The sequence below is a fragment of the Macrotis lagotis genome, chromosome X, assembly GCF_037893015.1.
Source record: "Macrotis lagotis isolate mMagLag1 chromosome X, bilby.v1.9.chrom.fasta, whole genome shotgun sequence".
In the NCBI taxonomy this organism is placed as follows: Eukaryota; Metazoa; Chordata; class Mammalia; order Peramelemorphia; family Peramelidae; genus Macrotis; species Macrotis lagotis.
The window spans coordinates 238,694,628-238,707,756 of NC_133666.1; the positions used below are offsets into that span (position 1 = coordinate 238,694,628).

The following is a 13,129-nucleotide window of genomic DNA, read 5'->3' on the forward strand; positions in this document are numbered from 1 at the left end:
AATTTGAAAAAAGGTATTTAATTTGCATACAGGCACTGTCTGTACCCCATAAGTCAATAAGCCTTAGGACATGAAGCAAAAACTTTCTGTCAAAATATCAAATACATATCAGATATCAGAGGAGACAACATGACTGGATATTAAGTGTGCTTTGCAAGAAACACAGAATTTCTTTTTCATCTAAAGGACTACACATTCAAATCTATTGTAAAAAGGGAGGGTGAGATAACGATCAAATGCAAATGTATACATAAAAGTTCAATATAACTAATTTTTCCTTGAGAGGATTAAATATGACAAATTCCTAATTTGAGAGAGGATAGCTATTTCATACCACAATGGTGACAAAAAGGACAAAGAACATTCATAAATGATCCATCTGGTTAAATTAAAAAAACAAATTAATTGGTTTCTTATTCAGTTTCACTCTGCTTTGGTTATAGGCCTTTGATGACCTTTAATAAGTGAAACTGTGATTGATTTTTGAATGAAGATTATTTGAAATTGTGTTTTTTCATATCAGGACAAGAGGTTCAACCACTATGTTCCTATGCTAATATTCACATTTATAGCATCAACTGTCACTTTAGTAATTTGTCTAGAAGGAAGGATAATTCATGATTAATTGTTCCTCCCTATTACAGATATCAATCAGGATTTTTCTCTTTAGCTATAACAGATTTCTATTCTTTTAAAAACCTCTGTCAACACTGAATAATTTTATATGGTAACATTTACCATCTAAACAATTATTATATAACTAGTGAGTGATTTTCCTGTTTAAAGCTAAACAGAAGAATAATTCATGACTTTGCTAATTGCTTTTACCCATTACAGACATTAGTTAGGCTTTTTCTGCTTTGTTATAACAGACCTTCATCCTTGTAATCCATTTTGATAGTGTTGCAAAAATTACTGGATTACTGACAATAGGATATGTATATATACATACATATATATTCATATATATATGCATATACACCTATATGTGGACAAACATGTATGCACATTGTATGCATTGTATATATATTCACATTTGATGAACTTTACAATCATTGAATAGATTTACTTGAGGATTGTAGGTCACTTTATGCTAGACAAAAATCAAATAAAATCTTTAATTTGTAAAGAGAAAACATTACTTTGATCAATTTAGAAATGAAATCTATCATAAAGTAGAAGAAATTACTCTTTAGAATTTTGAAAATTTCTAAAATCTTATCCAGTCAAGATTTTATCTTCTGTAATCTTGTGACAGCTTTATGTGAAAAGGAGATAAGCTCATTCTTCATACAAAATCAAAACTAGAGAATATTTTGCCTATTGCAAATTATTCAAAATAGAAGGATTTAGTTTTCCTTTTAACAACAATTTATATCCAAAGGTATTTACTAAAAATTCCAAGATAATTTCATGGAAATTGTGGGTAATTAGATGGAAACAGACTAGGGTTTGATTTCTGTCTATTTGGTATATATTTTTCTTATATAGGCATTTCTGATTAAGTTAAAAATATTTTTACATTTTTCTTATGAGTTCTATTTGGAAATGAAGTTACAGTTCATATACTCAGAAGCCAAAAGTGGTCCCACATTCTGATGGTATTGACCATCCAGAGGAACAAGAAGAGTTTAAAAGGAATAAGGGTAAATATATCTATGACCTACAACATTTTGGATATGCCAAGGGAATGAGACAAGGACACAACAAGATGGTGCTAGTGTGGTCATGTAATGAAGCTCCTTTTATACATGTCCCCTGTTTCAGTTGGCTTGAAAATGGATAAGAAAATCTTCAGGAACTTATCTGTATAGTATTCTTGTTCAGTTGTGGGGTACATAGCTAAAGATGGATGACTACATAAGTATGACATACCCCATTTATTCCCTCACACAGCTTTTACTGCTTCTACTAGAGCAGGAATTCCTAATTTTCTCTGTGTGAACTTTAAAAACAAATTTTTATATCTATTTCAATATGTTTTTGTATTATATATAAATATACACATATATGCACTTAAAAACATGATTCTGAAGGGATCTATTGGTTTCACCAGACTGTCATAGTGATTCATGAACCAAGAAAAGGTTGTTAAGAATACCTGGGCTAGCAGACTTGAGTCAAACATGGAGGAGGAATGTGGTTAGTAATGGCACCAGTTTGGCTTGTGCAGATGCATTGAAAGCTACAAAGAAAGCTTTTTTCAAAGTAGCTATAGAATCACTGCATTTTCCAGATGGGAAGAATAGGAATGACCACTTAAGAGACTCTTGGTTCCTGTTTTTCTCAATATTCTAGATTCAATGTGATTCTAAAGGGGGTGGATGGACAGGAATTCATTTGGAATAGTAATAAAATGTGTCAAATTTGCACTTCAGATGTTGATGTGAAATCAGGAGAAAATTGTGAGAGGTACACACAGTCATTGCTGGAGGTTCTCTAGCACTAAATGGCATAACTGACAGCTTACAGCCTAGCCTCCTATTCCATCATTATTTAGCTAGTAACTTGATTATATGCCAGTTTCTCATTTCATATTATAATATACTGAATTCCATTCTTTTCTTTTTTTCCACAAGCAGAAATAGGTTTTGAGCCAAAAAAGGGCAATCTATTTTTTTCTTCTTAACTACAGACTTTGTAGTATTTATATGCAGTAGGCAATTGTTAATTTCAAATTCAGTATTATGCAAAATTGATAAATGAACTATACAGGTGCATATTATTGTGTTCCAAAGAATCCATGCTTCTTATCATGCATCAGGATGCATTAGCCTCTTATTTCATACTATAAAGGACAAGCAATTTTTTTCTTAAAAGAAATATAGAACATCTCTAAATTGACCCTTCTCAGGTATAATGTTATCGTGCTAGTTAATTCAGAACTACTGAAGATGCTTTTGGAAAGGTCTTCAAAGATTTTAAAATTGAGTTGCTAGTAGTTATTTGATGTTTTGTTATGTAGTTATTTACAGAGATGGCCCTTAAGGTACAGAAAACATGATGATATTCACTGCCACAAAAGGTGCATACTCAAATGTTAGCCCTTCACCCGTCTTAGGAGACTGTGAGTGGAATTTATTGGACAGCTGTTAGTTCTAGCAACATAATTAAAGTGTAAATAAAGAGGAAAAAATCAAGCCTGAAAGATCAATTCTTCATTGTCAGCATTAATAAGCTTCACCACTCTTAGAGATAACATCAGATGCAAAAGGCTAGGGTAACAATATCTTTCTCTCTTTCCCTTTCTTTTGTAATTAAATACAACAGCTGTCTCCTAAGAAAAGAAGGGAGGTAAACAATAACAAAGCGCTACTTCTTCACTAGCTGATAGTTTTGGAAAAGGTAAACTTAGCTTTAACCTAATCGGTTTCCCTATGGGCAATAAGGATACCTGGTGGGACCTGTTTCTCCTGCAGCTAATATAGACCAAACCCAGGAAGAAGATGAGAAGTGTGGCATGCTCAGAGGGGATTCCACTTGCCATCATGCAAGACACAGGTCTTTAAAAATATTACTCAGAAAACCTTTTCTGGTCATAGAAGCTTATAATCCAGGATTTACTTGCCTTTAAAAACAAAAAGCATCCTTACTAGAACACAATTCCACATTATCAGGATAGAAATACAGAAAACAAGCAGAGTCAATATTGAGCATAGACAATGGTTTTTAAAGCAAATATTTGCACTTAAAAGTTTTAACTCATTATTCCTGCAGTCTTCATTGTAGGAACTTATTGCCTTTTAGGCTTGATTAGCAGCTTCCCCAAGGGGGTTCTGGGAGGGAAGGAAGAAAGGAAGAGATCTCAGGGTGACAGTAGTTAAAAGCAAGTATCTGAGCTGACAGTAAAATCAGCCAGCATCCAGAGCATCTGATTCTGGAGAAGTCAAACAGATAATTAGGACTCAGGATGGTCCCATCATTTAACTATCTGGGTCCTGGCCACTTTAATAAAGAGAGAGTGGATCCCAGAGAAATGTAATGGGCTTCAGACGTGTACTAGAAGCAGTCTGTGTCTAAGGACAATTTATCTATAAAGTCAAGTTTATTTCATCTTTTGTCCCCTATGCTCCCTATCCCCACCAGTTGCCTAAAGACCAAAAAGATGAATTCAGAACATTAGATTACGTAAAGATAAATATTGATCCATACATTTGAAACAGTGCACATGCTATAAAACGGAAATGGTTTAGGGGCTGGGCAGCTCCCATCCAAGATGACTACATTTTTCTGTGGAATTCTTACTGATTTGAAAGTGAATGTAATGAAAGTCTATATATCCTAAAGTTGGGTTGGTAGATGTTCTCTGTTAAATAACATGCCAGAGAAACATCTCTCTCTCTATTTCTTCCTCTCTCTCTCTCTCTCTCTGCCCACATGCCCCTAATGGAACATGGTAGAGTCAGATTTGCCTCCTTGGTTAACCCCATGAAATTAGCAACTGCCACTCAGTAGGATGAAGACCTTTCTCTATTCGGGCCTTCCTTTAAGAGGCAAATACTGTTCTAACTTTGCAAAGTAAGAACTTCGCCAACCCCTGCCTGAGTCTGAAGCATTGGTCTTGCACCCTAGATAGCTCCGTTCTCCTGGCTTGAGACAGAATTTCTGGGAGCCTCTGAGGAGAATGGAGCTTGAAATCTCATCCCTTCCCCACCCATTGTGCAGGCATGGCAGGCACAGTCTGGTCTCTTCACATGGATGCTCTCTGTTGATTCAGGGGCAAAGCTGGTTCTTCAAGCAGGGAGTCGAGGTTCAATCTTTAGTGACAGCTCATATAGCGTATCCTCATCTATGATGAGAGTTTTGTCCAGCAAGTATTGAGTGACCTGTAGTAAGGAAGGGAAACCCAGAATGCATTTACTCAAAGATTTTTTTTCAAAGTCTAGTCCTTTCTATCAGAATTTAATCTCTTCCTGAAGTTGACCTTAGCAGCACCTTAGCCTTTGATAAGTATGATCCTTTTCCTTCCCCTACTTTTCTAGCTCTCCTTAATATGCTGTCTTCCCTTTTTAGAATGAAAGTCCCTTGAGATCTTCTTTTGTCTGTATTTGAGTCTTTCCCAGTAAAAATCCTTTAATCTATGTGTTATTCCTTTTGGTGCAAATTTGGAAGGTAACCAGTTATATGTCATCTGGAAAAATGATTATTTCTCTTTCATATCATAATCAATTTTGCCAATAATCAATTAGTACCAAGGGGTTTTTTCCCCCTTTTCTGCTTCCTCATCTAGAAATCAGTCCCTGGAGGTTTTATTCAGGCAACTTTTTTTTCAGGACTGATATTGAAAGGGAAAATTCTCAAAAGGTAAAGAAATTTTAATTTAGGTGAACTGATGGATTCCAGCCTGTTGTGGTTTACTCAGACATGTCTGGGTAAAGTGAATTCCCTCTTTTGCATAAATTACCCTGAGAGTAATAGATAGGTCTCTGATCAAAACTGATTGATCAGTCATGTCCCCCAGATCTTCATTAGAATAAGCCTGCCTCTCCTTATAATATTCATTCTCTCATTACTTGTTGACCAATTAGAGTTTATTTTCTCCAATGGCATATGAACATTGAGTGGCATTTGAGAGTGCCACTGATCCTTTTATTAACTATATGCTAGCACAATTAATAAAATGATTGGTTACCCAGAAATTATGTCTCTGGAACTTTTTATATACCACTCAATCAAGGTGCACTATGAGATAATTCTAAAGTAGTTTTGTTTCTACACAATATAAAAGAGAATGGAAGGATAAATACTTTGCTGGGACAACTGCATTTTGGGACAAATATATAAAGGTCAAAATGCATGTGCAGATTGCTGATAGAGTTATCAACTGATCCAGCCATTCTGGAGAGCAATTTGAAACTTTGCCTGAAGGGCAAGAAAACTGTGCATACCCTTTAATCCAGCAATACCACTACTAGATCTGTTTTGAAAAGAGATAGTAATCTTAATTCACAAAACAAAATTAAAATAAAATAAAAGAGGAAGAGGAGAAAGAGGAAAATAAAAAGGGGAGGAGAGGAGAAGAAGAAAGGTAAGGAGAGAGAAAAGAATGAAACTGATTATTTCCCTCAAAGTACATTGGGGTCACCATAGCCTAATGAAAATTTTAGCAGATCAAAGACACAGTTAAACTATGCCTGGAGCAAAGTCTCTTATTTTAATGATAGAAGTGACTAAGTAAGATATTTCAGAGTCTAGCTCTCGGGCTCCTTCTCCCTCATAACCCAAGATACTGGTCTGCAGGACCCAAAGAGCTTATTTTCTATTTTAAGATCCTTCCCAGAAGATACTTGTGCTAAAAAAGAACAAGGAGCAGAGAATCAAGAATCTCTTAGTTCTTAAATATTAGACACATTCCACCTCTTGAGAAAGAAATGTTTGGATAAATAGAACAGGAAGTTAAAAGGGGTGTTTTTTTAAAAGTACTATCCCTTTAAGTGGCATATACAGAAGTTCCATTCATTCGAAAGATACATCCAGAAATGAATGGATACCTGTAAATTAGTCACACCATGATTTTAATAGTGAAAATTACCATTGGACCTCAGTCAAAGGGAATAGATTTTTTTTTTAAAGTCTTGTTAGAATGAGCATATCTGATCAAAATGAAATTGTGTTTTTTAATGGCTTTTTCTATTTTTTTTGAAGGGGGGAAGGGTGGATGGGACTGTTCTAGTCATCATATGAAAACTACTTGTGAGGCTGAATTTCATTTCCTGGTCATCCTTGATTTAATTTGGAAAGACTTGCTTCAGAATTATTTCTTGATCAGTTTTATGTCAAAGAATAAACAGAACACTGAAAACATTTTGGTTGAGGGGCAGATCTTTCCCAAAATGCTAGGGACTAGGTAGAATAGATAGGGTTCTCTTTCTATTTTCAGTCCCCCAAAGGTGGATACCATAATGACTTGTGATCTTGAACTCTGATTTAAGCTTGGATCAAGAATATGTCCTTCTTTGCCTTCATTTTTAATATCAAGATTTCAGTGCAATTTTGATTGCTCAAAAGAAAATTTCTCTGATTATAAAAATTGAAATAAATATCAAGGATGGGGTTTAATTTCACTGTAGTAATAGCTAGACTATGGTTTGTGACTATGATCATTGTATGTCACTAAACTGCATTGGGTCTGTCTTCTCACCTGTAAAATAGAATAAAAATTCTTATACTCTCAAAAAAAGAAAAGAGATCGTAAAAACGGGGAAAGGACTCATGTGTACAAAAATATTTACAACAATTCTTTTTGTGGTAGCAAAGAATTTGGAATGGAGGGGATACCCATCAATCAGGGAATGGATGAACAAGACTGTAATGGGCTATTATCTTTCTATAAGAAATGATGAGCAGGTGAATTTCAGGAAAACCTGAAAAGAATTAAAAGAACTGATGCTGAGTGAAGTGAGCAGAACATTATATACCTTAACAGAAATCATAAATGATGATCAATTATAATAGACTTAGTTCTTCTCAGCAATATAATGATCAAAAACAATTCTAAAAATCTTGTGATGGATAATACCATCCACATCCAGAGAAAGAACTGCAGAGTCTGAATGCAGATCAAAGCACATTATTTTCACTCTTTGAATTTGTTTTTTTGTGTCTTCTTTCTTGTAATTTTTGTCTCTTGTTTTGATTATTCTTTTACAACATGACTAATATGGAAATATATTTAACATGATTGTGCATGTATAATCAAATCAGATTGCTTGCTGTCTTGGGGAGGGGAAAGAGAAGGGAGGGAGAAAAAATTGGAACTCAAAAGTTTACAGAAATAAATGTTGAAAATTTTCTTTAAATGTAACTAGAAAAAAATAAAATACTATTAAAATAAAAAATGCATATACAGACCAAGTATGATGACATTTCATCTACAGGTGTTTGAGAATAAATACTGCACTGACACAGTGGTCTGCAAAGTGACATCTATGATGCAGAAGCATGTGGTATTTGCTTTGTGGAATGCAGTCTTTTTATCACATCATAGAACATTTTCTGGGATCTGCCACTCTCTTATGGAAGAGGGACCATGAGGTACAAAGGTCGATGTCTTCTTGAGCTGTGACCCAGGTTTAAGCACAGTTTCTATGATGAGCATAACACATGTTTGTAAGTACTATATTACCTTTGGTTGATGGTCTATCCTGTAGAATGTCTGCTGGAATTGGCGTATTTCCCTGATAATGTGTGATATCTATCAGAGAAATAAAAGGAAATAAAGGAACTTTATATTTTACTCTTTCTACAGATGGGGGGGGGGAATCCCCTTTGTTTATGACTACTTTTCCAGAATAGTCAAATATTCCAGCTACCAAGATGGTGGTCTGCATCCCATCTGTTCTCTACCTCCCATGTTTTCTTCTTCTTTAAAGACCTATATATCTTCTACACCATTGCATGACATCTGTCTCAGGTGAAAACTGGCCAACTCAAGCTCTAGATTGGAAAGGAAGCCTCTGAGTATCATTCTTCATATGCTCCTTGTTTTCATTTTTATATTCCCCTCCAAATTAGAATTCCTTTGAATTAGTGTAATTGTTATTTTATATTTTTCCAGTGGTTATTATGATCAAGGAACTAATTGTTTTTTGTTTCCCAAGCACCGAGTGAGGATGGGAAGCATGATCCCCAGACCAAAGTTGTAAAGCATCACAAGAGGTTTATATGGTATTGGCATAAATATGATGAAAAGAGGCACCCAGGAACACTATATAGATACATGAAATGGGAAATAATTTTTAGTTCATGGAAGATAATAGGTAGAAATGTAGGCTATACATTAATTTTTAATTGTTTAGTCATGTATAATTCTTTATGACTCCATGAACTACAGCATTCTAATACTGTCCCAAGGGTTTTCTTGGCAAAGATAATAGACTGGTGGACTTAATCCAGTGGGTTAAGATAAACAGATATTAAGTGACTTGCCTAGGGTCACACAGCTAGTGTCTGAGGTCAGACCTGAGTTCAGATTCAAGGTCCAACCCTCTAGCCATTGAACCACCTAGTGTCTATATACAAATTAGATGTGATCAGAGACAAGACTATAAAAAACAACATCTGGAAAGGATCAGAGGCTAGGGGACATTTCCCTATATTCCATGAGAGGTCCCTGTGCCCACTTCACTTACAACTCAACTCACTGCTTGTCATCCACCTTGTCTCTGGGTGGATGTGTAGTGGTAGTACTATCCTTTTCTTTTTCCTTTCTTTACAGTTACCTTTTTATATGCTATCTTTCCCATTCAAATTTAAACTGTTGGAGACTTTTAGGTAGCTGAGTGGATAGAGCAGTGGAGTCAGGAGAGATTTGAATTCAAACTAGCCTCAGACAATTAGTAGCTATATGACTTTGGGCAGGTCATCTAAACCTCAGTTTGTCTCAGTTTCCTCATTTGTAAAATGTAAATAATAATAACATCTGCTTCTCAGAGTTGTGAGGGATAAAATGAGATAGATAATAATTGTAAAGTCCTTTGTAGAGTGCCTAGTACATACTATAATGTTATTAATTAAGATATTATTATTTTAATTATTTCCTTTGAGGGTAAGGAATGTCTTGTTTTTTCCTTTTTGTATCCCCAGAGCTTGACATAATGCCTTGGATATCGTAAGCACCTGATAAACACTGTCTGTATTTCTAAGTTGGGATACTAAACATCTAAGAGAATTTTGGGAAAATATGAAAAAGCAAAGGAAATATTCCAGGAGCTGGATATTATAAGCACCTGTCTATGTTTCTAAGTTAGGATACTAAACATCTAAGAGAATTCTGGAAAATTCTGGAAAAAGCAAAGGAAAGATAGGAGCTTAAACAAGAGTCTTTGAAGCTTGTCAAATTTACTAGGACAAACCAATGGTGTATGTGTGCAAATATACACACATAAATACATATATGTGCATAAGATATGTTTATGTACCCATGTAAACACATACACAAAGAGGATACATAGAGTCTCTCTATCTATATCTGCTCTTTCCAAAGAACCACTGCTATTGATAGTTACAACAAAGCTCCACAGTCATCTACATGCAAAAGCACATGAGTAGAGAGGATGGCAGATGCTGGACCCCCTAAACAACTGGCATTGGCAGCTAGTTGGCATAGCAAATAGAGCCTTGGGTCTGCAGCCAGGAAGACTCATCTTCTTGAATTTAGACACTTAGTAGCTGTGTAACTCTGGGCAAGTCTCTTTACCCTATTTGCTTCAATTTCCTCAGTTGTAAAATGGCCACACATTGGAGAAGGAAATGGCAAGCCACTCCAGTATCTTTGCCAAGAGAAACCCCAATGGGGACAGAAGAGTTTGTCATGACTGAAATGAATAAACAATAACAGACCGGTAGCTTATGTTTTTTACTGTCAAATTCTTTACATTTCCTTCACTAAAGAAAACAGTCTGAAGATACCCATTTGTACCAGCTCAGAAAACAAATGCAAATGCTGTTTTTACCATCTTCAACTTTTATTCAGTACCATTATGAACTCCATGTAGAAGTTCTGAGTGTTAGAAAGGAATCACAAGTGATTTTTTCCTTAAAGTTGGTCACTTACCATTCTCATTTTTGAAAAATTGACAAGGCCTTCCTCAGTAAAGTTTGGTGTTCCTTCTTCAATAAAAGCCAGGTCAGTTAGGTACATTCCAAGGTAAGGAACTGCAGGAGGATTACAATTGCTGAGGGCAAAAGGAGATAGGTCCATGTCACTATTAGTCATCTAGCACATCAATTTCATTCTATAGTCAATAAAACTGGGCATTTTCCATGATAATAAATAACTAACATTTATCTATTTCTTTAAGGTTAGCAAAGTACTCCACAAACTTTTTTCATTTAATTCCCAGAACAACCCTGTAATTTATATACTACAGATATCAAGCCCATTTTATAGATGAGAAAACTAAAGTAAAGAGAGTCCATAAGTGACTTGTCCAAAGTCACATAACTAGCAAATATCAGAGGCAGGATTGAACTTAGCTCTTCCTGATTGAGACCAGTCCACTCCAGGCTACCTTCATTCAAGGAAACTCTCTGAAACTTTTCTAAGACTAGCTCTACCCCATACTTTATTACAGAAAAATCATCAGCCATAGGGGATTCAACAAGCAAATCAGTCCTCTTGTGAATTTGTTTCTCTTTTAGTTATTATTTAAATAGTCTTTAGAAGATGCAGAGACCTACTGCCCCACTTTTGGTCAGAATTTTTTTTCTTTATGGTTTTTTGAGGGACAAACCAGCTCAATCTCCTAACAATAGCATTTCTTTTATTAATCATTTCTCTTCTTTAAATGGGTAAATAGAGATATATCCCAGATGAGTTAACTCCCTCTAACAAATCAGGTTGCCACCTTCTCTACATTTTAAGTCTTAGAAAATTGCCTACAGCCCTAGGTAACTTGATCAGGGTCATGCAGACAGTATGTATGGACTCAGACACAGGACTCAAACCAAGTCTTCTTGGATAGTAAGTAGCTCTTCACCCATACTGCCTCTCATTTCTTATCTGTGACATCTTTCCAGAGTCATCAAATAGTCCTGAGTTCTGTCACTAATTTTATGACTTGGCCAAATCTTAACTTTCCTAATCCTCAATTTTCTCTTTTGTTAACTAGGGTTAGACTTAGTGGCTCTAAAGTGTCTTCAATTTTTATAATTCTATAACTCTATGGTCATTATGACTTATTTCCAGTCAGATGGGAATGAATGGCCCTGTCAGAGAAGGTAGTGGATCAACAGAAGGTGAATCTCTATTTTGTATTAGGCAACTCATAGGCATTTCAAACTCACACTCAACTCAATCTCAAGTCACTACACAATTCATTTCCTTTTCCACCAAACCCATCCTTCTTCTAAACTACTCTATTTCTGTTGAGTACACTACCATCCCTCTTCTCACCTATAATTACAGTCTTGGCATTATCCATGTCTCCTAGCCTCTTACCCCATGTAGCCAATCAGTTGTCAGATTTTTTTGCTTTCACTTATACAATATCTCTCACCAAATAACAATGTCACCAACTTGACTCGGGTTCTACTTATTACCTCTTGTCTGGCTGATTACATTAACCATCAAATTGGTTAATACCTCAAATTTTTCCATATATCAATCTAATTTTCTACATAGTTGTCAAAATGATTTTCCTAAAACATGGTCAGTCTGCCCATGTTTCCCTCTTACTCAAAAAATTCCAGTGCCTCCCTATTACCTCTACCATTAAAAAAAAAACCCAACTTAGCCCAAGTATGCCTTTCTAGTCTTAATATGTCATTTCCATCTTTGCATTGGCTGTCCCCCTATAAGGTGGAATGCAATCCCCCCCAAACTCTTTCTTTTTAAAACTTAACTCATGGAGGAGTCTTTTGGCATTGTTTTTCCTAATACTTCCAGTTGCTGATGTCCCTCTTCCCATAATTAATTTGTATTTTTGTTAAATTTTTTGTCTATAGTCACATATGTCAAAGATAGAACATAAGGTATTAAAAGATAGTAACTGGTAAATTTTTGTCTTTGAATATTTAGGACATGGCATAGGACCTGGCCTCAAACTTAATTAGTAAAATACTTTTTACTGATTATACATGCGGGAAAAATGAAAAGAAACCTGAGATCAGTTCAATGAAACTTTAAATCTGTGAACTAAAAAATAAACTCTACCAAGCTAGAGTGTTTAAGTTGAAAACCATATAAAATTATTTTTAACAATCATTTTGAAAATAAAATTAAAGCTTCCTCTCTCATTTTTAATATGTGATGTGTTTTTTTTTACTCTGGGATAATTTTCTGCATTAAGAAAACATACTTTTTGAGTGTTTCTCGGAGATTTTTAAATCTTCCTTCTGAAGATACAATCTTCTGAAGTTTGTCCATAAGAGCTTTTGTCTAGAAAGAGAAATATTAACATCCCATGAATCCTTCTACAGAAGTGATTTTTAGAGCATGAATTGCCAAATAATAGAAAGCACTGAAAGTTCATCTATTTCAAAGAAGCAGGTATGCAAGAAGTACTGTGAACCACTCAAACAAGAGTCAGTGTGGTATTACTCACACTGTGTGGAGACAAAAGCAACCTTAAAGAGAGAGGGGAGAGGGAGTGGCCTGTGGAATTGTAACATAGGAAATCTGGTTTGT

The 13,129-nt window shown here is 35.2% G+C and overlaps 1 protein-coding gene across 8 annotated transcripts in view; it reads right to left on the reverse strand.

Moving 5' to 3' along the window:
* The window catches only part of RASGRF2 (Ras protein specific guanine nucleotide releasing factor 2), a 320,212-nt gene continuing 307,083 nt past the window's right edge, over positions 1-13,129 (reverse strand). For all 8 annotated transcript variants that reach the window (XM_074202754.1, XM_074202753.1, XM_074202752.1 and 5 more), the window contains 4 exons: positions 12,801-12,880; positions 10,556-10,676; positions 8,126-8,194; positions 1-4,826 (listed from right to left, as the gene is read on the reverse strand). In XM_074202754.1, coding sequence (XP_074058855.1) covers positions 4,734-4,826; positions 8,126-8,194; positions 10,556-10,676; positions 12,801-12,880 — 363 coding nt within the window. In that variant the 3' untranslated portion in view covers positions 1-4,733. The remainder of the gene's footprint in view (positions 4,827-8,125; positions 8,195-10,555; positions 10,677-12,800; positions 12,881-13,129) is intronic.